The sequence below is a fragment of the Dipodomys ordii genome, unplaced genomic scaffold, assembly GCF_000151885.1.
Source record: "Dipodomys ordii isolate 6190 unplaced genomic scaffold, Dord_2.0 Scaffold32, whole genome shotgun sequence".
Taxonomy (NCBI): domain Eukaryota; kingdom Metazoa; phylum Chordata; class Mammalia; order Rodentia; family Heteromyidae; genus Dipodomys; species Dipodomys ordii.
Window position 1 is genome coordinate 6,006,942 of NW_012267248.1, and position 26,095 is coordinate 6,033,036.

A 26,095-nucleotide genomic window follows, 5' to 3' on the forward strand; every position below is an offset into this window, starting at 1 on the left:
ACACACACACACACACACACACACACACACACACACACACACACACACACACCCTAATCCACAACCTTGCCTCTTTCTCTTGTCTGAGAGGAGATGCTAGAACTGACCTTGATGATGACCTTGGGGATGGTCAGCACAACAGACTTCTGCTTTGCCAGAATATCCATGGATTCATTGACTCGAGCAGTGACAAAAAAGTGCAGGAAGGCTTGCTCCAGCAGCTGGCTCATGTACTCGCTTGCTCTGACCAGCACCTCCTCTTTCTTGACTGGAAAGAAAAGCAAACAAGTGTCATCAAGACCAAATGCAGGGTTTTCATTGCATTTGGTTCCCCTGTCCTTCCTTCATTCATACTTCAGTCACCAGGAACTCATCAAAGGTCAAAGGAAATGGAACAAAGAACCCTTCAGGGACAAACACCCATGCTTTGTGGGGAAAGAAGAATGTGCTAGAAATTTAGTATTCAGTGAAGCCTTGCAAGTGAAAATGTGCCCAATTTTCCAAACATTGCTTTTCTGTGGCAAAGTGGCTATTTAAAGTGGAGGACCAAGGAGTCATGACAGAGGCTACTTTGATCTGAGTGGGGACCCTGCCCACAGGCAGGAGTAGTGAGGTCCAAGGCCTCTAAATGCTTTCAGCAGCCCTTCCCCCATCTCTATTTAGAGGACGTATGGGCCAAACACTAGCTTGTTTCCTCAAGGCACTGCTGCTAGTTTTAGGTGTTGGGACAAGCCATGAAGGATGATGTGGCAGATGAGGAGGAACCTTGTGTCCTCTCCAATCACCATCTGGGCTGAAGATGATGACCTTGTACTTTGTAGTTCTGACCCACTTTCCCCATCACTTCCATTTTCCCTAAGGTTCTGGATGTCAAGGAGCAGTCCTTCTGCAAGCCAAGCCCAGGCATGGGACCTGTACTGCCCATCTGCTGGCACTCCCAGCAGGTGACTGGGTGGCTTACACCTCCATCCTCATCCATAACCACAGAATCCATACACATTCACACACGTTCACTGTCTTCCACCCCAACATCTAGCTGTTGCTAAAGATGCTTACTTCCTTTGGAAGTTATTAAAGTCCATAGTCTCATGAGGTCACTTATGCAGAGACAGGTCAGTTTAGCCTGATACACTGGCAATAGACCATTTCCCCATTCCCATCATAGAGGTAGGATGCTCATGTCTGTGTTGGATCTGTGGCAACCCTTGGCCCTAAGGAGGCCAGAGAAGGCCTTTATCTTGGACAGTGCTTCTGGAGGTGAGTTGGGGGTTGGGCAGGCTGTGGCTGAGCTAGCCCTCCTGTACAGACTTGAATCTTCCCTTCGCCTCACATGTCCTGCGGATTTGTGGGGGCCTAAGATGTGGATCCCAACCCAGATCAATAACACTAATCATGGAGACGCAGACACATTAGTAATAGAGGTTCTCTGATCCACCTCAACTCTGAATTAGATCCCAGGTGCTATCTCTTCAAATGTGAAAAAAACTCAGAGATATGGGAAATTCTAACATGGAAGAGGGTAGGTGGAGTTAAAGCAGAGTTAGAGCTGTCCTGGGTCTTAAAATAGAAATTCTTATGTCCCAGTACATTTATCCCTGGCCCACTAGAAAGGCTGCCCAACTGGTAGTTGTCAAAGGATGACAGTTTACAGTGGTCTTCTTTAGAGGTTCTTTGGCAATATCTGAAGACTTTTCTGGGTTTGGGAATGGGTTGTCACTGGCTTCTGGCTTCTCATGGTAGAGGCCAAAGGTGCTATTGGGAAGACTGCAGATCAAAGCAGCAACCAGCCCCAAAAGTCAGACCCTTTCCCTATCTACAAAGATCATTTGAATGCATTGTCCATACATGAAAAGCATCAACAACTAGCTTGGCTGATGAAATTCTCGAGATAGTACTATTCTATTCAAAGCCTATTCTTTGAAGCTATGGTCTTGCTTTAACCTCCGCCCCCAAATGGTGCTGGACTTTGAATATTTCACTCATACTGTGTTCTTGGAATCTTAGACCCTGCTCCTTCTGTGGTTCTTCCAGCCCTAGCCCTTCCTCCATTGCATACAACTTCAAGTGAACATGTGTGGCCTATTTTCCATATCTCCAGATCTGATAGATAGAGTGGCAAAGTGTCAGGCTTGGAAGCTGCTTCCATTAATAGAAAAATTTAAAAATGGCCTTCCTCTGGCTATTTCTAGAGGGTTATGTTTCACCGCTACATTTCTGTAGACTAGTGGGATACACATGTCTCTCTCTCCCCATCTTAATAGAGCATCTTGCTACCCTTATATTGTTAGCTTCCTTTCTTCTTAGAGGTTGAGCATTCCTTAAATCACAGCTCTAAAGAAGCAGGACTGCACTTCAGTGCCCAAGAGAACAGTGCTCCTGAAATAGTTCGTTACGTAAGTGCTGTGTTCTGCCACTGCACAAGAAATTGTTCTAGATAAAGTTTATTAAACGTGGCAAGAGAAGGAGGAATAGATTTTCACTCTATGAGCGGTGGAGCTGGGAAGCTGCCAACATCATTTAGGGTGTCTGGGGAAAGCCAAGGGAGACACATACTTGAGCTGCCTCATCGCTTTTCCAAAAAGCAAAGAAAACTAAATATAGCCAAGTGGAAATGATAACACCTTTGAAGGTACTGGGAGGTTTAAGTTATTCAGCTCTCCCTGACTCTAGCCCCCACAATCTCTTTCATCTTCAATCTGCAAAATCTGCCTCCCTTTCTACTTGGAGAACTTTCTTTGCAATAGAGGCACCTAAAAATGCTTGATTGAGGTTTAGAAGTATGTGGCTTTTTGCAAAATACTGCAGTTTGGTATTGCAATATGCAGTTTATTACATGTATTTAATGCCATCTACCTGCATTGAGCAAATTAGTAAATAGTTATGTGTGTGTGTGTGTGTGTGTGTGTGTGTGTATGTGTGCACGTGGGCATGTGCACACACCTTTTTGTCCTGAGGCTTGAACTTGGGGCCTAGGAACTGTTCTTCAGTTTTTTTCACTCAAGGCTGGAATGCTACTATTTAAGCCACAGCTCTACTTCTGACTCTTTGGTAGTTAGTTGAAGATATGAGTCTCACAGACTTTCCTGCTCAGATTTCTAACCATGATCGTAAGATCTTAGCTTTCTGAGATAGGATTACCAGCATGAGCCACCAGTGCCTGGCAAGGGAGTTTCTAATTCCCTTTAAGTTATTCAGGACAAGCCCTGGGGTGGTCTGAGTGGGTAAGAGATGAGTTAATACTGACTCAGCCTTAGGCTTGGTCACCAGTTCTTATGTCCATGACTAAGTGTGGCTATATTGTGCTGTTTCAGCCATCTAACTCATATAAACTCATTCTTTAATTGGGTTAGAGAGAGAAGGGAGGAAGTTGGATAGACAGGATGCTTGTGGGTAAGGAAAGGATTAATGTTTAGCTCTTTGTCTGAGATGCCATCTGGATTTTGGTAATAATAGAGATAAAAAGGAAGACATTTGGACCACTTGATGCCCAAGTTCCCACCTATTGTCATTGCCTGACTACTGTGTCTGACCTTGAACACATCAATTCAACCACAGTTTCTCACAATGTTGAAAGCTAACATGTACTGAGAGCTGACCATGTGCAAAGCATTTCATATCTACCATTTGCACCTTTTTCCTACTTCTCTCACTTGTAAATAAAATCAAATCCCTCAGCCAATCAGGTGGGCTTTCCCTTCAGAACACACCTACATCAGACTAGTGCTTATCACATCTATCACTATCACCAGAACCATTGTCATCATCCCATCTTCTAACCGGTCTACCAGTATCAGCTCTGCCTCCTCCACAACCTCTTCTCAACACAGCAGCCAGAGTGGTCTTCCAAAACTCAAGTTAGATCATACACAAATGGCCCTTAGCTCACTAGAAATAGCAATAATGCCTGAATAAGGGTTGACAATTCTTTGTTTGATCTGTACCCACCATTCCCTGCCACTGCTCCCCTCCATCACTTTTGCTCTTGTTTTGTTTTCTTTTATTGTGTGCTAAAATACTTGAAGCTAGGTAATTTATAAAGAAAGGAGGACCCCTGGGTGTCCATGGCTCATGCTTGTAAACCTAGCTACTTAGGAAGCTGAGACAGATGTGAGGATCATGATTCCAAGCCAGCAGAAGTGAGAAAGTCTTCAATTAACCACTAAAAGTCCAGAAATGGAGCTGTGGCTCAAGTGGTAGAGTACCAGCCTTGAATGAAAAAGTTAAGGGTCGGTGCCCAGTCTCTGAGTTTGAGTCCTAGTACGGCACAAAATAAAAAGAGGTTTATTTGACTCACTATCCTAGGGGCTGGGGGCTCAAATAGTGCTGGTATTTTGGTTTCATCCTCCCATGTTAGATGAACACAACGGGGACCGCCCCTCTGCAGAGGGGTCCAAGCTCATGAGATAGCCTCATTAACCACCCCTCCCCCAAACCGATAATTTGCTCTGCCAGGAACTGGTTCACTCTACAAGACAACTATTAATCCCTTCTGAGGCCAATGTCCTCATGGACCTTTCACTACTAGGCTCAACCCCTTGAAAGTTTCACCAGTTCTAAGCCAGGTGCCCGCAGCTTACACCTGTAATCCTAGCTGCTAAGGAGGCTGAGATCTTAAGAGCATGCTTTGAACCCAGCCCTGGAAGGAAGGTCCATGTGATTCATCTCCAGTAAACTACTCAGAAAAAGCCAGGAGTGGCACTGAGGATCAAATGGTCAAGGGCTAGCCTTGAGCACAAAGAGGCTCAGGGGTAGAGCCCAGGCCCTGAGTGCAAGCCCCAAGAACAGCAAAAAAAGAAAAGAAAAAAAGCTTTACCAGTTCCAATGTCAGCACACTGAGGACCAAGTATATGAACCCAAGTATATGAGCCACATCCAAACCATAGCAATTCTCCATTCTAGCTCTCTAGTTCTCTTTGAACACACCAAACCTGTCCCCTGACCTTTGTGCCTATGGATTCTTTTGGCTATACGACCATCTGTTCAATGTCATCTGTAGGGTAGGATTCCCTTGGCTACCCCTGCCCCAGGATGGCATTCTCTATTCCCTTTAATCTTCTTCACATTTTCCTATTACACATCCAACTACACTATACATTCACTTATTTGATTGCTTTGTGCTCGTGATTCCTCATGTATGGGTAGGAATTGCTGCATCCCTATAACAAACCTGAATGGGAACTTACAGACAGTAAGTACAAGCTCAGGCCATCCTGTGGTGTGGGTGGTATTGTTTCCATGTGCAGGTGAGGGAGAATGCAGAGGGTTTAGGCAACTTGCCCAAGGAGGCAGGGCTAGCAGTGACATCATCCCTCCTTATATGGAGATGAGTCTCTTGCCAAGGCTGAGGCTTTCTGAAATCGAATATGCCTGCCTATGTCTACGCATTTCCAAGGACTTTCTTCCTTTTCAGTCCCTTATCCTGACTGTTCTTTTCTATGAAAATCCTTTCCTACCCCTTGAGATTAAAAAAATGTTAAATCTCCTAAGGTTCCCCCCAAAATATGATGGTGATTTTCTTAACTCTTAGCTACATTACTGAAGCTGGAAATATCCACTTCCTTTGTATTCTAGTGGATTTCTGGAATTAGGAGTTTTAGGAATAGTTTTTCATCTTTCTGGGAATACTTCTCTGAAGGTTTGTTCTGGGCTAAAACAGCTACCAAATGCAGAAAGCTAGAGAACAACCGGCATATCATCCTCTGTGTGTGTGTGTGTGTGTGTGTGTGTGTGTGAGAGAGAGAGAGAGAGAGAGAGAGAATCTTAATCTTGCTTGTCTTGTCTTTATAAAAAATGCTATTTATGGACGGGGAAGGTGGCTCAGTGGTAGAGCGCTTGCCTTGCATGCTTGAGGCCCTGGGTTCGATTCCTCAGCACCACATAAGCAAAAAGAAAAAAGCCGGAAGTGGCGCTGTGGCTCAAGTGGTAGAGCGCTAGCCTTGAGCTGAAGAGCTGAGGGACAGCGCCCAGGCCCAGAGTTCAGGCCCCACGACCGGACCCCCCCAAAAATGCTATTTATGTGTAATCTTTTTCTTTTCTTTGCTTTTTCTTTTTCTGGATCATGTCATGTCAACAGAAACCCAGGCCTCCAACTGTCAAGTGCTCTCTAGTCATGTCATGTCAACAGAAACCCAGGCCTCCAACTGTCAAGTGCTCTCTAGTCTTCTCTGTCTCACTAAACATGCTCCACCTGGAGAGTTTCTTTTTATTTACTCATTTTGTCCATCCATGGCCCATCATGGTAACCTACCCAATATTAACAGCCCTGAAAACACAGGACCAGTCAAACTGCCATCCCCAGTGTAGCTGCAACATGTCAGCCTAATCCTGACATGCAAAAAAAATAGTCTTTATATTCACCATGATGAAATGGTGGGAAAGCTGTGAGTGAAAAAAGGCTGGGAAATAAAGAGGAAGGGAAAAAACCCATGGAAGACAGCAGAGAGCAAAAACCCCTTCCTAGGCTCCCACTTGGCACATTCTGTGTCTCCAGTCCTATCTTGTGCTGCTGGATATTCTCCTTGGACATCAGATTGCTCAGTTTTTAAAAGCAGGCTGAGGATACAGATGTAACTCAGCAGTAGAGTATTTGCTTAGCACACAAGGTCTCAGGTTTCATCCTAAGCATTGAAATTAATCAGTTAATGAATCTGATAAATAGTTTGTTCACAAAGCTTGGAGATCTTTTCTCTACCTTCTGAATGGAAAAGCATAACATACCATTTCTACTGGACAATCCCAGCAGGGCCTTTCTTCTGGGAGGTTATACCATCAAGAGCAGCATGATTTAAACTAAACTTTGTTGTGAAGACCTATCCCCAGATCTTGTTAATGTGCACATTCTGATTCAGGAGGTCTAGGTGGGGCCTGAGAGTCTGCATTTCTAACAAGATCCAGGAAGCTGACACTATGGGTCTATGGGCCACACATTGAAGAGCAAGAAGTGAGGTGACACTGAATTCTCATGACTCTTGGGGTCTAAGCTTTGAGAATGTCGGTCAGTTCTATGAGATGTGAAGGTGCCTTTCTAGAGCAGAGGAGATCTCTCTTTGTGGGTCAGGTACTCAAGCTCTGGGGAGAAGCACGGACAAAAAGCTATGAGGGGGTGTTACCCCTGAGGGGGACAGAGCTCCAGGTGGCAAGTCCTGGAGAGACACTGCTGATTGCTTACAGGACGTGGGTTCCAGGGTGATGTCGAAGGCCTCATTCTTGAATTCCATCTTGGAGACTCCAGTATAGAAGGTAATGTTGCCAGAGAGATAGGCTGAGATGGTGTAACGGTGGGAGCTATTGTTCTGGAAGGTGATGGTGACCTTGAAGTCTTTTCCCAGCACGGCATTTTCTACTTCAAAGTTCATGTCCACGTCGGATCTAGGTTTGACGAGGCCTTCTGTGTTGAGGGCCTTTTTAGCTCCATACATCAGAGCTGTTTCTAGAGCCAGCCTCTCTTCTTCTTTTCCTAAGACACAATCAGAAATAATGACCAGCAAGAAAAAATGCAACCCACCCAAGAGAACACTGTCTTCAAAGGTGCCCTGCCCACTGTCCTTATCAAGTGCCTCTAGGAGCTTCTCAGCCTCCCTAGGAGGAAGGTACACATGCCATTCCTGAATAAATTCTGTGAAGTCAGGTTCCCAGAGAAGGAGTGACCTGCCCAAGATATTAGGTTATTGGATCGTCATCTATTTGGAAACAGGGTTACACAGGTGATTGCTCTAAGGATTGTTTTTCCAGGGCCATAATGCAAGGTTCAGAAGGTTAAATAGACACTAACAAAACTCTTCTTAGACTGTGGTGTTCATTTTCTTTCCCCTCTGAGTACTAGTCGTGAAGCTAGACTTTGAGGTTTTCTAAGCAAAGACACTAGAAACAATTGCCTCTTGCTCACCTAATTCCTATCATATAAGTTTCTCCTCAACAGAAACTGACTCCCTCATTACTCTTTCCACTTGGGTTTCTTCCATTTTCTCTTTCCCTTGCTGAGCCTGCCCTGTCTTTCTCTGCCTACTGTTCCTAGCAGACTACAGAGATTACTTTGTTTTCCAAATCATGAGCCATTTTGCTGGGCTCTGGCAAGAAGTTGTCTTCCTTCTCCTTAGGAGCCCTGAGTTATCTAGAGCTACCTGGACATGCACAGCCTTCTTTAGTTTGTCAGAGGTTCTGAGGAGAAGCCCCACTAGTGGGGAAACTTGTTCATCTTCTTTCATTTTTTTTTTTGTTTGCGGGGCTTTAACTCTGGGCCTGGGCACTGTCCCTCAGATCTTCAGCTCAAGCCTAGTGCTCTACCACTTGAGCCACAACACCACTTCTGCCTTTTTCTGCTTATGTGGTGCTGAGGAATTGAACCCAGGGCCTCATGCATGCGAGGCAAGCACTCTACCACTGAGCCACCTTCCCAGCTCCAAACCTGTTTCATTTTCTTTCACCCCAAATTCCCCAGACACATGGGACACTGAACATAGTTCTAAGGAACACCTTACTGTCATGGGGTGATGTAAATTTTAATGCAGGTTGGGAAGATTGCCTTGAAGAGTTTCTGAAGCAGTGGTGGTAGAGATGAAGGAGGGAAAGAGAGAAAGAACTTGCTCTGGAGAAGAAAATAAGAGCTTAGAGCAGGCAAAGCAGAAGGAAACAGAGATGTCAGGACTCAGAGAGGTTGTGCCACCAGCTAGACTAATGGTTGTGGATAAAGCACTTGCCTTGGGGGATAGGCTTGGGAAACTGTAGGGGGAATAACCACCATTCTTCATGGTAAATGTCTTTGGGTATCGATACATTGTGAAAGAGGGGAAAAGATGAAAGCAAATGAGAATAACTGGTGGAAAGAGTCACTTTATGATAAGAATAGTGGCTTCTCTGATTATGCTAGCTGTTTTGTGTCCAGGGACCAGGGTTTGAACTAAGTAAGGGTGTCATGATAACTCAGTTTGCATACTGATATTCTACTACTTAAGCCAACCCTCCAGCCCAGTGTTTTTGCTCATCAATAGCAGATGGACTCTCAAAGACTTTTCTGCTTAGGCTGGCTCCAAGCCTCAGTGCTCTAGATCTCAGTTTCCTGAGTATTTGGGGTTACAGGTATGAGCCTATGAGGTTAATTTTAAGATGTTTTCTTCTACTTCACTTACTTAATAATTGAACACAATGATGGTGAGGAAGCCAACTGACCACAGCAAATGTCATGAAGTGCTAAGTATAGGTTAGGCTATGGACAGATGCTTGCTATGCATTATCTCATTTAATTATCATAACAACACTACAATCTAGGCATTAGAAATCCCATCAGATTTTGTCTGTACAATGAGGCCACCTACATTGTGGAATTGTTAGTTGGACTAGGGGGAGTAGGTATAAATAAGCAGGAGTACTCTGGAAGAACAGAGGAACAGCATCATGTGTCAATATGCGTGGTAAGTGTGAGTGTGTTTGTGTGTGTGTAAGAGGGAGGGGAGTGTTTCTGGGTGTGTATGTCTATTAACACTCTCCTTGCTTGTGAAGACTGTAAGCACAGGCCAGATTTGCAGTTCAACAGAAGGGACCTAATGAAAGGAAGGAGGGCTGAGAGCAAGTGCAGATATCTTAGCAGAAATCATCTGGCACATAGGTCCATGAGATAGAGGGAATTAATGATTATTGCTTTGGATGGGGGCCAAATATGCATTCAGGCAGAATGTAGGAGGCAAATTGGAGCAGCAGAAACACAACCTGAGAGGGCCTGCCTTTGGGAGAAGGGCTGGTCTAGCACAGAGGAGGAATAAGCCTGTGTAGAGTTCTATGCAACTTGATAGTCTCTCTGGACAGGGCAGCCCTGAACCTACTTCCTCCTGGAAGGCACGTGTCCCCTAGGAGCAGGGCACTGTCAGGCAGAAATTGGTGAAGGAACTCATAAACAGTCAAGGTCTCAAGAGAGGATGGAATTGCAAGTTTTCCCAGGGCTTGGTGAAGCCATTTCTCTGTGATGATACGCTGTGCTCTGGTATGTGACATAATTGAGGGCAATGGACAGCAAAGAAACGATCTAAAGCCAGGTTGTATTCTGAGATTCCTCTATAGATTCCAGGAACCAGGTCAAAACCATCTTCCTGTTAACCCAGATATAATCTGAGGGTCCTTTTCTGTTGGATGAAGCCTCTTCCCCTTGTCCTATTTCTAGCCAACAGCGCTTTCTCCAAGTTCCTGGTCTATAAATCTGTAACTGCAGCAAGTCCTTCATGACGCATATCTGGTTTTTCTATCCTTTTTTTCATCCCAGTTGCAGCACTGGGCCCTGTGTGGCATTGGTTCCTCTACCACACAGCTCTGTGACATCAGGGACATGATCTACTTTGTCCATATCTGCATCTCCAGGACCCTGGAGCTGGCTGGCACAAGGATCAAAAGGACTGCACATTACAGAAGCACCCTGCTTTCAGCTACAGCCAAAATTTTGTGTCTATGACAAGTACCAGATAAAACATTTGACATTCGGTTGAGCCCATTTGTAGAAGTGCTACTTCTGAGACTACTCATTTGCTCATTTTACACTATCAGAACCCCCATGATGCTCCAGTTGCTATGCCAGGCATAGATGATAGATGCTCTTTTCCTCACAGCTACAGAGGACACATGAAGGGCCATTGTAGTACAGATGTGTGCCTCACAGCTGCTGGAGCCTGAGGACATGTGGGAGAGACCCTTAAGCAGTGTGAATGGCAGTGAGCCCTCTTGAAGGGCTTCTTTTCTGCACTGTGAGTATAGACAAGAAGGTAGGCAGTATATTGGCTTGGTGGAGAAGGTGTAGCTGTTTAGATGCTGCTGCTTGTGGCACAGGTAGAATGCCAGTAGGAGGCTAGCAAGAGGACTGAAAAATGAGCTGAGGAGATGCTTTGTGTGTTCCAACTGGAATGTTCTGGAAGCCACAGGAAGAGTGGCTTGTTAGCAGTGCTATGATGGGCCTGCATTTCTTTTTCTTTTCTTTAAAAAAAAATCTTTTGTGAGTTTGAGCATTTCTTCATATGTCTATTTGAAAACGAACTTTACAACTTTGGTGTGGGGGGGCGGGGAGGATTGGGTGAGGGGGGGGCGGGAGTAGGATGGGAAGGGATGGGAAGAGGAAACAAAGGAGGAGGCTACAATGCTTGATAAGAAATGTACTCATTACCTTGCCCATGTAATTGTAACCCCTCTGTACAGTATTTTCACAATAAAAATATATTAAAAAATTTAAAAAATCTTTTGCAAGATACACAATTGATTCCCCTACTGACCATTTCAAAATGTGCATTTTTCCTGTCATATTATGTTTTATGTTTTTAAATTTTTTTGTAAAAATAGTGTATGGAGAGGTTACAGTTACATGAGTAAGGTAATGAATACATTTCCTATAGAGCATTGCTACCTCCTCCTTTATACCCTAATATTGCTTCTCTCCCCATCTCCCCAACTCCTCCTCCCTCCAAGTTATAAGTTCGTTTTCAACATAGTGTTTAGTACATCTCATTGTTACAATGGGTCAACCTGCATCCTTATTTCAGCATTTTGTTATTTCTCTTCTCCTCCCCAAATTAGAAAAATGTATATATAAGATGCAGGGCTCCAATTTCTATGAGTTAGGTTGAGGGAAAGGGAGGATGAGGAGGTAAGGTGAAATAGGAAAGGTGACCTTGTGACCTTGACAAGAACAGCCTTTAAGATACGCCGGTAGCAGAAATTAGGGTACAATGGGCAATGAATGGAAAAGGAACAAGGTAAGGTGCAAGTCAGATGGCAGACAAGGAGTAACACCACAGGGGCATGAGAGGTAGGGAACACAATGTTAGAAAGGATTTTGTGAAGTATTTTATTTAAATTGTTGGAGACACTTAAGTAGAATGTAAGAGAACATAGAAAAAGGAGAGATGTGGGGCTGGGAAGGTGGCTCAGTGGTAGAGCACTTGCCTTGCATGCCCGAGGCCCTGGGTTCGATTCCTCAGCACCACATAAACAAAAAGAAAAAAAGCCAGAAGTGACACTGTGGCTCAAGTGGTAGAGCGCTCACCTTGAGCTGAAGAGCTGAGGGACAGCGCCCAGGCCCAGAGTTCAGGCCCCACGACTGGACCACGAAAAGAAAAAGGAGAGATGAGAACAAAATGACCAAGTAAAGAATTAGTGGAGCAAAGAGGAAGCAAGATGGAGGCACAGTCACAAAAGAAGCTATAGTGTCACTGTAAAAGTTTTTTAGTTTTTAGTATATATAAATCATCCAGAGGGCCTTTACCATGATAATTCACACATGCATACATTAGAATTTAGTCAGATTAACCCAACTATTGCTCTGTTCTTCCCCATCCCTCCTACCTTAGGCTATTCAATAGCTTTCAGTGGGCTTCCTAAAAATGAATTATATGAAAGGAAAACAGGCTATGTTGGGAACTAGGTATGGGGGCGATGAGAGCAGTTGGGCAGAGCCAATAGAAAGGGTAAATTAAGGTGTATAATGTTCTACATACTTCACAGCAATGCATGGAAATAGACAATGAAACCTGTTGAAATTGTTTTAAGAGTGGGGGTGTTGGGGAGATAAGAGAAAGAAGGTGAATTTGACCCCAGTACATGGTATATATGTATGTAAATGTCACAATGAAACTTCTCCTTGTACAACGAATATATACTTTGCAAATGTTTGACAATGTTTTCAGGATTCTGGTTTTCATAGTTTTGGAGTTTCCTAATTTTCAAAAAAAGTTTTTAAATTGGTATTTAAGTGTTAAGTGAAGTGGAAAATAATCTTTTACTTCATAATCTTTCACTTAATAATTTAACTAATTTTAATTCCTTCCTTCCTTCTTTTTTTTCATTCTTTTCTTTTGGTGCCAGTACTGAGATTTAAATTCAGGGCCTCAAGCTCTCATTTGGCCTTTTTGCTCACAGCCACACCTCCAGTTTCAGTAATAATTAATTTTTAAATCTGGTAATAAGTTATTTCTGATGGTTTTACTTAGCTCTGTATTTGAGTGTCCACATTCAGCATTTGTGGATTCAGAGAAACTGAATGAGAGATGTGCTGTGAGGATCAGCATGGCCAATGCATGGCCCAGAACACTGCTAGCCCTTCTTATGTGCCCATGGCAGACATCAATGATTGACCATGTTTCCCACCAGATGCAGATAGAGTCCCCATATCCTTCTCAAAGTAGTGGTTCATTTCATCATTAGCAAAGGTAGAAAGTGAAATGAATAGACCACTCTTGATTAAGAGACTAATTATCTACCTGGGATCAATTTCAGCTCAGAAGCATGATGTTGTAGAAAGGGAGTACCTCTTGCAACTATTCAGGTGGATTCAGGGGGTTTTCTAGTTATATCAGAACACTCATGGCCTTCCATTTGAGCCTTGCTTTCTTGTCCTATTCTGGTTGTGTGAGCTTCCGAAGTCTTCCTCATGGAGAGCTGGTGCATTTTATGTTTTAATCCTTGTCTATGGGTGTTTTTTGTTTTGTTTTTTAATTTTTTTCTCTCTTGGCATTGGATCCTGTCCTCTCCTGATTTGACTTTCACTGTCACCTCCAAGGCCAACAGTTAATGAGAGCTGTGTTCTGCTGCATTTTTGACAAAGCATCTTGTTACTGGCTGATAAGTAAGTTGAGAAATTGGGGAATTCATACTCCGATCCCCTTTTTTGTCTTTTCCTGGGGAGCTCTCTTCCCAGTGCCATCTACCTTTTATCTTTTGGACTCAGTTTGATCTGTTTCAATTCTCTGAGTTCTGTGTTTAGCACTTGCACACGGAAATGTCTATTCAACATGTTGACAAGACAAAATGGATGTATCCTACTACCCCATTTAGGGGCCTGTCAGGCCATGGGTCAGCACTGAATGAATTATTCCTTCATTTCTACTCTGACAGTCATACATAAGCACAGCCACAAGACTATACCCAAAGTATGGTGAACACCACAAGCTATCTCTGACCAGTCTGGGTGGGAGTCTTCCTTTGTGTCCCACAGTCTCTGTCCATCCAGTGTGCTGATGGCTGAATTCCATTTTCCTCTACAGCTAGGTGGGCAGATGGGACTGCACAGCTACTAGCTAGCTCGTTTTCCAGCCTTGTAGCTACACAACTCTGGGCTGAGGATGGTTGGTTAAGAGCAAGCTGTTGAATGGTTATTTGTATTGAAAAACAAACTTTACAATTTAGGCATGGGTCGGGGGTGGAGAGGGGCAACAATGCTTGATAGGAAATGTACTCATTACCTTGCTCATGTAACTGTAACCCAGCTATACAGTATTTGTACAATAAAAAACATTAAAATATAGAGAGAGAAATTACAAACTTGGCTTCTTTCACATTTTCTATGCAGTACTCTTTTCTTCTTGCTAGAACTGTTTGTAACTCAATATTGAAAAGACTTTGCTTAGTTATTTGTTTAATTGTGCACATATTATTTTTTTAATTTCTCTTTTAGGAAAAAGTCAAAAAGGGAAAAAAAGCAAAATACAATCAAACACTTTCTGTATCTATGTGATAGCCAAATAAAGAAAAGAATGAACCTTTTCCCAAATACCGTAAAATTTCACTAGTTCACATTATGATAAAAAGTCTGAATTTCTAACACCATGCCCACATGTTCTCAGTTCAGTCAACTTTTTCTTTATAGTGCAAATTGCTTTTGTAAATATGAGCAAGGAGACCATCTAAAATATTTAAAACAAATCCTGTATTCCTTAGCACATCAGGAATACTGATGAATATTTAGGCCTATGCTAATTACTTGTCCTTTTTATCCATTCACTAAAATAAATTCTGCACTTAAAAACCTTGGGAAATGATACTTTGCAAAATAGATTCCCATCAGGACCCTCCACACCCTCACATCCTGATGGCACTGACCTTGAGCGGCTCTGTCTCTAGCCACCAGGCATTCTGAGCTTGACTCCTCAAGCTTAGACATCTGGGCTGCTTCATGCCAATGACCTTTGGCTGTGTCCCCATTGCTTAGAACCCCATCCAACTTTCTGTGCTTGCTTTAGCCAAGTTTTACTTTTCCTGAGTCTCCTAGTAGTTCATAGTGACCCTGTTTGTTCCTATAGCCTTCCCCAGATAATGCTCCTAGCCCTTCGCTAGGGACAAGAGTTGTGCTCACTGCCAGGATCCCTTGTGCCAAAACAATTGTGGAGAGGCTTAGTATTAAATGAGAGGGCAGGAACTCAATAACACCATTTAAAATATTCTATACAACAAAAATGAACAAAAATGCACCAAAACATTATTTTATGGTTGAAACTGTTTTTTGATCTAGTTGGCCTGAGTTAGTGAGATTGTACTATACTATTAATATTATATTATCTATATCATCTGGCTTCCACAGAAATTCAGTGAAATAATATATTAAAAATAATTTGCAAAGTGCTCAATAAATATGAGATAGTTATTTAAATTTCTATTATTGAACTAATCTTCTACAAGTTATGTAGTATTTTCTAATATGATTATTTACCATATGGTTTTCTCCTGACAAAATGATTAGACATTAAGGTTCTTATGAAGAAGGACATATTCTGTATTCTGTTAAAATAGGTACAACTTTAAGCCAACTCATTGCACTTGCCGTGTGAAAAAGGATTCTGCTCAAAGCAAGCAAACGTAACTACAAAAGGTAGCATCAATGTGGGTGTCATTGCTCATGAGAGTTTACATTCCTACTCTTCCCACCAAACACTGCAAATGCCTATGCATTCTCATGAACACATTCCGGTTCACAGAGAGTAAACGCTATATGAAGTTGGAAAAAATAGTTGTAGCAAAATGGCTGTAGCAAATTACCTTCTTGGAATTTGTAAGTATCAGTAATATCTTCTATTTCATCTTCTCCAACTTTCTTGGTCACTATTAATTTCCCAATGTGTGTGGTATCCACGGACTCTACCACATGAGTGCCATCTTTCTTAGCCCTGATGTAAATGACATCACTGTTGACCTGAAACAGAAGAAAGTGTTAGTCATTCCAAAATGTCCTCATAGCTAGGTACAGCACCAATCATAACAGCTAAAATACAGACTCAACCCAAATGCCCAACAGCAGGTAAGATACAGATACAAAAGACATATATAAATCCAGCTGTTGATGATACAGCATAATTTGCAGCAGCATGGATGGAACAGGAGGCCATTCATTGTAAGCTAGACACAGAAAAACAAATATTATGTCACTCACTTGTAGAAACTAAAAAGTTGATTTTTATAGAGAAATGGAATAGTGGTTCACTATAAACTGGAAAGGGAGTGTAGAGAGAAGACAGAAAGAAATACAATAAGGGACATTAAAAATATGATTGAATGAGGGAGTTACTTCTGGTTCTTCTTTAGTACTATAAGGTAACAGTTTAAAAATCTTTAATATATTTCAAAATGACTACAGGAGTATGACATTCCCAACACATAATAATTAATGTTTGAAGAGATGGAAATGCTATTACCCTCATTTGGTTATTACACATTGCATACACATATTAAATTATCATAATTTACCCCATAAAGATGTATAAACATTATGTCTCATTAACAGAAGCCAAAAGAATTCCTTGTCTCCAAAGTCTAACTTTCTAGAATGTAGAAATTGAAAGACTCAGTGTTGTTGGGCTTTGGTGGTTTATGGCCTGTAATTCTAGCTACTCAAGAGGCTGAGATCTGAGAATGATGGTCTCACAGAAAGTCTGCGAGACTTATCTCTAATCAACCACCAAAAAGCTGTAATTGGAGCTGTGGCACAAGTGGTAGGGAATCAGCCTTGAGCAAAAAGCTAACGGACAGTTCCCAGGCCCTGAGTTCAAGTCCCAGTACTGATACACTCACAAACAAATGATTCATAGAACCGAGATTCTCCTCTAACAGCACTGGGTTCACAGGGCCAAGCTCATTTAAAAAGTTTTTCTGAAGGTGAAATCTACTTTAGAACCATTGTGACTAGATTAAGTGAAGAATGGCTGGGTTAGAAACATCAGTTGTACCTGAAAACAACCATTTCTTTCCTTCTTCTCAGTAATTTCTACTCCTTCAGGAGAGAAGAAGCACCATGGACATTCCTTTCCTTCCCAGAGGTCCTTCCAGCCGCCAGAGGCTGTGTGACCGATTTCTAGGAAGGAAAAGAAGTCTTCCATGTGGTCTGCTGAAGAGAATTTTTTACAAAAGGAGAGAGCGCTCTGTAGACGTTCACACACAGGAGAGGAACAGAAAGGCACAATGCCTATGCGTGTCTGATCATACAAAATATTATTTATTGAAATGAACTTCAGGAATTGAAAACAAGAGTTGTTTTTCTTTCGTGCTGTTTTTGTTTTCTTTCCTTTTTCTGTTTGTTCATTTACATGTCTCTGAAGTGTAAGGGAAAGTGAAGAAATGGAGAGATAAAGGATAAACAAATGCAACAATAGTACAATGAACCATACAATGGGAGGGAAAAACTGGTAGAGAGAAAGGGAAGGGGTGCCACTGTCCAAGAAGAAATGTACTCTTCTTTACCTGACTTAGGTAACTGTAACCCCTCTATATATCACCTTTAAAATAACAATAACTTTTTTTTAAAGGTGAGAGTTTCTCTTCTTTTCCCACAGTAACCACAGGAGGATAGTAATGAGAATTGCTGTCAACAAAGAGAAGCTGGCAGAGAAGAAAGAAGGGAGGAACTTGCAGGGCTGGTAATGGGGTTCCATGGCTCAGCCAAACTTGGCATGGCCTAATTTTGGACTTCTTACAGAAAAGGAAACCCCAACTTTTCAGTCATATTAATTGTGTTACTTGCAGCCAAAAGTATCTTAATTAAGAAAAAGAAGCATTTCAGGCAATTTTCTGTGCTTCAGAAATTAAAATATGCTATCTGTGGGACTTTGAAATAGCATCTTGGGACCATGCTGGCTGAGCTGCAAGTTTTGCCAGTACTCTTCTTTCCCATTCTACTTTCTAGAGACAATGCCCAGACCCATGTCTGCATCTTGATTTCCCCAGATTCACTGATTATGTTTTCATAATAAATTTCTTGAAGGTTTCCCTTCTCTCAGCATGGGAGCAGGTAGGATACATGACCAGCAGGGATAACGGTCATGGATGTGGATACCACATGCTTTGTCTACCTCCCAGTTTCAGCTTTCTTCTTTTTAAGTAGGGTAATAACAGCTCCTTCCCCATAGGGTGACTGGCAGAAATAAGTGAAATAAATGCAAAAAGCTACTTATGAGTGTGCCTTCATAGAACTAACACCCAGTAAGTTATTGACAACTATGTATTATTTAGTGGCATTACCAGCATTCAAAGTGCTGGAGGTCTAGCAATCAACAAATATTTCTGGTCCCTTTTTGATAAGATTTACATAATAAGTTTGATACTGGTACATTAGATCACCAGAACACTTCCAAAAAAAGAGAAACAAACAAAAACAAAGGGCATACTTAATTAAAGATGTCTTAGAGGGGGCTCTAAATTTATAATATTTTTTTCTTTTTTATAATATTTTAAAAGAAGTCTTATATGATTCTAAGGAACAGTTAGTTCTGAGAAGCCCTGTCATACAGGATTATAAGTATCTTGAGACAATAACCCCGAAAAACTCTAAGAGGTATGGAGTGGGGTTGGACAGAAAATAACAGTTGAGTTAGAACATGTAAGATGCATAGGAGTTTGTGAGCTATCAAATGGATGGAAGGAAGGCAGTGAAAACCAGAGGAATAGGCAGGTACCAAGATTTCCAAGAAGGTCCTGGGAGAAACATTAAGCGTAGTTGCAAGAAACCTGTGCTGTGATCTTGGGTGTGCTTTTGTAGAAAGGCATGTTAATCTCTCTGAACTTTCTTGAACATGAAAATTACTCAGACTTTAGATTTCATAGGAACTTTTTAGGCCACAATGAGCTAAGATCCAAGATGTGAACATTTCATAATGAACTAAAACTTGGCATGGCTATTATGATGGGATAGTCCTAGTTTTTTGAAGGTTAAAAAGAACAACTTCCCTCCACTTTCTCACGAAATGTTCTGAATTGACGAAAAGTCCGATCCTTACTATAAAGGTGATAACTGACAATTACTTGGTGGCCATAGTGTTTCAAGGACATCATGTAAATAGTTTAGTACAAACTTCAAGCAACAATGTTGTGAGGACTACATTATTATCCATATTTTAAAATGGTAGCATCAAGACACACAAGAATCAAATAAAGTGTTGTCATCATGTGGCCTGGTGCTAGGGGAGAGGGATGAACCTTGAAGCCTTGAGCTAGCTCATAGCTATGTCTCTCCATCTCCACCCTAGCTAGCCCCTACTTGACCATCACCCGAGGCCATTATCTATATTATATACATACATATGACCTTTACTCTATGATATATAATGTACATATTATCTCTCTTCCTCTCTCTCTTCCTCCCGCTCTATCAATATATATATATATATATATATATATATACATATACATATACATATACATATACATATAGTTTTTTCTTTGCTCTGGGCTGGGCCCCATTTCCTTGGCCTTCATCTTGGACTGGCCTATGGCCCATTCTCTTGACCTTCATAGCATATTTTCTCTTCCAGATGATCTTGAAGAATGAAGAGCTTTATCTTATTTAAGCTTTGGTTTGAGCCCCAGATGTCTGAGGATATAAATGGGGGTCCTACCCCTTGGCAGAGAAGCCAAGGCTTCTCTGAAAGGCTAAAATATGAACTCAGGAACCAGGACAGGAGAATGCAGAGCAGTTTCTTAAGGAATATGTATCTATTAGGGGAAAAACTGTTAAGGAAACATTCAATGAACTGCCTGACTTGGGCACTGCCTCAGGAGAGACCATGCAAGCATAAACAGCTAGCTCTTCCACTTGCCAATTATATCAATAGTGCTCATATCCTTAATAACAGCCCTTACATAGCTAGTGTTTTTGTAGGGAGACAAGGTGAAACAGGTAAGTGGCTAAATTCTTGCATCCCCCTTGGCTCAAGAAATTGGTTGAATCTAAAAATCTCAAGCCAGCCCTAGAACTCTGTGTTTTGAGGTAAGAGATGGGAAGAAACTGCTGAGTCTTTGTATTTTTATGTTGTGGGGAGGAGGTGGAGGGACACTATTCCCCAATGAACATCAAGAAGCTTTCTTTTGTGTTTCAGTTGCTAGTAGAGTGATTCTCTATCCTAGATTAAGGGTGAGCATTTAGGGGCTTGCAAAAGTACCCATGATCAGCCTTAAGTTAACTGATCATAGGAGATCAGTAGTTAAGTGCAGGAACTGGCTATTACTGTGCAACTTTAGGGGAATTATTGAAACTGGTTGGCAGATCAGTATCACACATGACAGTTCTATGCTTCGGGCTAATTTCTTTTCCTTCTTTTGAATGGAAAGGAGCCTCCACAACCATCTGTACTTGATAGGGCTATGGCTGCTCTGAACTTGGGCCTCCTGATGTAAAATCCAATGCATAGGGTGCACTATTCACAAGGTCACTTCGTGCCCTTTTCTGCAGACACTAGTACTTCCTATGCAGCCTGAGCCATTGCTTGGGGATCTGGGGATTCAGTGAGAGTGGTTTGTGTCCTCAGGAGTTGGAGGGCCTCTTCAAACTTCACCTCATTCCCACAGACATGAAGGTAACCATTGTGTGCCGATGTTGAGTTCTCTGGCAGGGATGAAGAAGTCTCTTCATTTTCATGACAAAAGCCAGGGCTTGATTTGGTTTGTCCATTTGTTCCCAGGAGGGGAGAACTTGGCTGCAGGCCCTGCAGAGAAAGCACTACCTCTCTGGGTCATATTGGAGTTGGATGCCCGTAGGCACTGGAGGGCCTGCTGGGTACAATTGTAAAATGCCCAGCTCTACACTTGTCCTTTCTTCAGCCTGTGGGTGTCAGGGTTGCCTCTGCTACTTCACACAACCACCTCCTCTTCCACTTTGACTAAGGCTCCATCTTTGAGACAAAGTGCACCCAATACCAGCTTGTTTACCTGACTCATCCATTGAACAAATATTTATTGATGCCTATTATGTACCAGACTCTGATCTCAGCAATGAGGATACAACATACTCTACTTTCAAGGAGTTTCTATTCTAGAAGGGTAAAAACCAGCACCAAGGCTGGGGAGGAGATAAAAACAAGGTATATAAAGATCCTTTCTGTTGGAGTGGAGCCAATGGAAGCCTCTTTGAAGTGATGCTGGATGTAGTGAGGGGGCAGAATAGGTTTTTCTTCCAACACAAGATGATAATGTGATGGGGAAAGGGTTGGCTTTCCTAGAGAAAGGATTCGCTCTATATAAGAACATGTTTGGATGTTTCTAGAAGAGCAAAAAGGTGTGTAGGGATAGAGGAAAGGAGGAAAAGGATGGGATCCAATCTTGGGCCCAGGTTCTGTTCAATTTTATTGTAAGGATAACAGGAACCCACTGGAACTTTCAAGGCAGACTTGTGACATATTTGATTTACAGTTTCAAGGATGATTCTGGCTGATAAGTGGAGAGTAGACAGAAGGGTAGGAGAAAGAACAGTGAGATAAGGCAGGAGGTGACTTCACAGAGCTCAGTCCTGTGCAGAGCTCAGAGGGTAATGATGAGGATTGCAAAAGGAGCTGGATAAGTGATCTTTTTGAAGGTATTTCTGGAAAGACGCATGAAGAAGGTTAAGAGAGAATTTTATGCATTGTTTGAACACACAGACACATTGTTTTTTATCTGTATGAGAGATGCTTAAAAAAATGATCTATGTCTGGTCGCAAGACAAAAAGGTTTAAATTGAGAGGCAAAAATCTCCAGAGGAGGACTTGCACAGGTTGTATACAGAGACTTGACATCCCAGAGCCAGGGGAGGTAGAGCTCCTGGAGCCATGGATGTGGAGAGAGGGGCAATGAGACCTTGAGGAGCCAGACAGTATTGCTGTGAGTCACCCTAGCCTGGGGTGTGGGTGCACCATCCATAGGTGCATGGTATATGGACTTGTGGTCTAGTTTGGGGGGAATTAGGGAAAAGGGTTCCAAGAGCCAATTAGAAGTTAAGGAAGAAGAGAACTGCCTTTTTTCAGAAGCAGTATATTCTTCAGTGAGAGCCTCTGGCTGCTTGGTGAACATGGGGACTTAGAGACTCCAGACTCTGAGAGCACACACACACACACACACACACACACACACACACACACACACACACACACACACACACATTCTCATACTGAGAATTGAACTGAGGATTTTGAACTAGCTGGATAAACGCTCTACCCCTGGAACCTTGCTGCTGCTTTCACTTTTAGTTTGTGGGCACTGGCCTTTAGCCTTTTCTGTCCAAGGCTAGTGCTCTACCACTTGAGCCACAGATCTATTTCCAGCTTTGTTTCCCTGGTGGTTAACTGGAGATAAGAGTCTCACAGACTTTCCTGCCTGGTCTGGCTTCAAATTATGATCCTTAAATCTCAGCCTCCTGAGTAGCTAGATTACAGTACAGGTGTGAGACACCAGTGCCTGGCCCCTGCTTTTTAGGATATGGTCTTGATAACTTTTGTCTGAGCTGGCCTCAAACTGGTATCCTCCTTTCTCCACCTCCCAGATGTGCATCACTATTTCCAACTCCATCTGATTCCCTAAAGACCTTGAGCTATCCTGAGTTGGGAAGAGAAACGTCAAATGGCCTTTTGGAACTAGAAGAACTCACTATAGTACAGCGGGGCTAAGGAGGGTGGAGTCAGAGAACAGAGCATACTCAGAAAGTATCCCCCCCCTTCCCATCCCTTTCTGCCCACTGAGAAAAAGAACCAGAAGGGAGAACACTTTGCATGCATACTCTTTCTTTCAGGTTTTATCTTCCAAAGAGACCAAGGCCCTAGAAAAACAAAACAAATAAAACAAACAAAGCAAACAAAAAAGAGTCAATGAACAGGATGCTGATCTACTGGAAATGGGTGAAGAATGGCCTGGAAGTCAGCATACTCAGAGGCAAGAATGGACAAACTCTTGCTGATGTAGGTGGAGTGGGAAGAGGCTTGATGATGATGATGCATAAGAAGCAGGAGAGGAAGGAGCCTCTCAGCCTAATCAGTCATAAAGATTCTTACTGAAGTCACTTACTATATCCCCCAAGGACACCCTTGACAAAAGATGCCCAAACATTTCCAACAGTGTATACATCTCTTACAAATGGCTTGGCTCTGGAGCTCAGCTCAGGCCAAAACAATGAACTGCACCTTCTGTCAGACAAGCTTCAGCAGCACACAAGAGAGGAGTAATTATAATCTGCAAATTCTGATGACATTTCTAACACCCCGTCTATATTTAATAATAGCAAAAATCGCTTGCACTAATGGCTACTAAACCATTTGCTTGCCAAGAAGGGCCTTCCTCACTACTCCACAGCAATAAGACATACTAAAAATATTAGAAGAAATCACTATGGGGTTTAGAGTGCTTTCCCATTAAGAGGTTCTCAGAGCATTATAAACTGTCAGATGACAACTGGGAAGGTTTCAACAAACCTTCAAATCTCAAAGTGAAATCAAATAGCTAAGACGACAAATACAGTAAGCCTGATCTCCCTAAGGATTCTAGAAACTCTAATGGCAGGTTCAGTGAAAGATGGTTCCTTTTGTGTATTTCAAACTCCCTGTTCTGATGTCTAAATACAGATGTGTACTTCACTTCCCACAAACTTCTCAATTCCATCCCACCTCCGCCTTTCCTGTCATTGTTCTGGTTCATACCCTTCTTATCTGCCCTGGAGGATCCAGTCCTCTGCTTGGTCTCCCATCTCTGATGGCTAGCATCCTAGTTTATGCCCGCCTTAGTGATGGCAGTCCCTGGCTTACAAGATGAAGAGACAATTTCAGAACCAATTTCTCTATGTAAATGTCCTTCAGCTTTTTATCTTAGACACCTGATGCATCACTGGTGTTCTAGCTGCTGCAAAGCATTCAAATGTCCACACAAGCCATCCTCTCTGTTTAGCATTCCTTCCTCAGATTTCCATCTAACCTCCTTTGCTTGAATGACCATCTCTTCTTCCTCTACCCCCCACAGTGTTCTGCTCAGAGCACTATGTCCACACAGGATTATTTCATGATAAGCCTACTACAGTGTTGGCCATGAACAGTATGTTCCCTCATGTGCATCAGGCTGACAGCTGTCCACCAGATGGGTACTACCCTATAGGTAGTCTAGGAAATAATCTGAGATTGAAATTTGAAGAGCAGTTTTCACCCAAGTTTGATCCCTTCTGCACCATTATGAAGTCAGAAAATTTTTAAGCGGAACTACTGTAGGTGAGGGACCCTCTGTTCTGACAGTGTCTGTGCTTCTTAGATCTGTATATATCATTGTTCCCAGGTGAGCCTCCTTGCTAAGACAGCATCCTGTGGTCTCTGCGGTCCCACTTCAGCTCCCACTTCTCTGTTAAAGCAACTTCCTGAGTAAATGCAGACTGTATGTTGGCGGTGCCGCTTAACTGACAATTAGATCCATGGAATTATTTTGCCATGTGATCATTTTACTCTTGGTTGGTCGATGTACTTACTTGTAACCTCAACCAAGAGTTATGCTTCCTGAGGGTCTGTAAGATCCCCACAGCACAGGGCCTGAGGCAAACTCATAGTAAACACTCACTCCTGAGCATGGGTGCATAGAATGGTTACCTGCCTGAACTCAGGCATCTAGCTGGCTCCTGAAGTTAGCACTACTATTTACTAGCTAGTTGATTATAAAACTTATTTAATCATTCTTTGCCTTGGTTTTCCTTTCTGTTGAATGGGGACAATTATATACTCGCCTTAAAGGGGCAGTAAGAGCATCAAAATATAGGAAAAATGATTACATAGCAAGAACTCAACTACACATGTTTCTTGATGCAAATACCCCTGGGTGGAGTTATGCCTTTAGCCTTTCAAATGCCAATCTCTCTGCCAGCAGTCTCCCATTCTCCATTACCTGACATCTCTCACATTTAATTTGATATTCAGCATTCTCTTTGGAGCAGCCTCTAATTGCTTCTTCTGCTTCTAGCCCCTGAACAATTGTGGAATTTCAGATCTCTCATCCAAGTGTCCATATGGACCCATTCAGTGAGCTACATTCCTCTTTTGGAGCAGCCCTTTGGAGCCCCTCCCTCCTCCTGGTGAGAGAATGGCAGTGTCCAAAGACCTGGGTTTGGGTTGTGTGTGTCTTTTATTTTGTGTAGATTGGGAGCTGGTCTTAGAGCAAAGTCAGCTACTCTGAAATTTACATCCGTGGACATTTCTACCGAATTTTGGTTGAATGATCCAGTTAGTCAATTTCTCTGAAGCTGTTGCTGGCAGTTAGTTCCCAGGTGCAGAGAATTAAACTAAGGTTGTAAATCAATTGCTTATCAGGTAGAATAACAAAAACCACCTTAAACCATCAAGGGAAAAATATTAAGAAATGTATTTAATATGAAGAATCTGATGTCTAGGAATGATGTCTAGCTGATTTTATGAACATGACTCATATGCTGTGTACATGGGTAACTGTTGAATTGCTTCATGGGCTAAGAGGTCCAGAGGAAAACACTCCTTCCAGAAGCATTTGACTTACCTCAGCAAAAACAAAAGGAGCATCAAACTGGAAGCAGACATGGCCATGCTTAACAGCTTGAACCGAGGCTGGGCCACAGCGGTACATACCTGGATCACACAGAGGAGGAAGGTGTGAGTGTGTCATTTCTAATTCTGCCTATGTTCTGGGCAGCTATACATAACAGCAAAGTGGGTCTACAGACACCAGTGTTCCTCAGCTTTACCACAGATGGATGTTTTTTAGTGGTGTTGAAGTTTGGATTCAGTACCTTGAGTTTGCTAAGCAGATATTTTAGCTCTGAGCCACCTCTGAAGCCTTTTTTGTACTATTTATTTAACTATTTATTTTTGTGCTCATCCTGAGGCTTGAATTCAAAGCCTTAGCACTGTCCCTGAGCTTTGTTTCCCCTTAAGGCTAGCTCTATACTACTTGAACCGCAGCTCTACTTCTGGCTTTTTGGTAGTTTATTAGAGATAAGAGTATCATGGACTTTTCTGTCTGGGCTGGCCTTGAACCTTGAGCCTTAGGTCTCAGCCTCCTGATTAGCTAGAATTTCAGACATAAGCCACTGGTACCTGACAATGTAGTGGTTATTTTTAGGTTAGGA

At 42.4% G+C, this 26,095-nt stretch overlaps 1 protein-coding gene across 1 annotated transcript in view; it reads right to left on the bottom strand.

The window, feature by feature from the left end:
* The window catches only part of F13a1 (coagulation factor XIII, A1 polypeptide), a 170,783-nt gene that overhangs the window by 22,035 nt on the left and 122,653 nt on the right, over positions 1-26,095 (bottom strand). Inside the window, exons 10-13 of the mRNA XM_013016714.1 lie at positions 25,507-25,595; positions 15,778-15,931; positions 7,169-7,456; positions 108-268 (exon numbers count right to left, since the gene is read on the bottom strand). Coding sequence (XP_012872168.1) covers positions 108-268; positions 7,169-7,456; positions 15,778-15,931; positions 25,507-25,595 — 692 coding nt within the window. The remainder of the gene's footprint in view (positions 1-107; positions 269-7,168; positions 7,457-15,777; positions 15,932-25,506; positions 25,596-26,095) is intronic.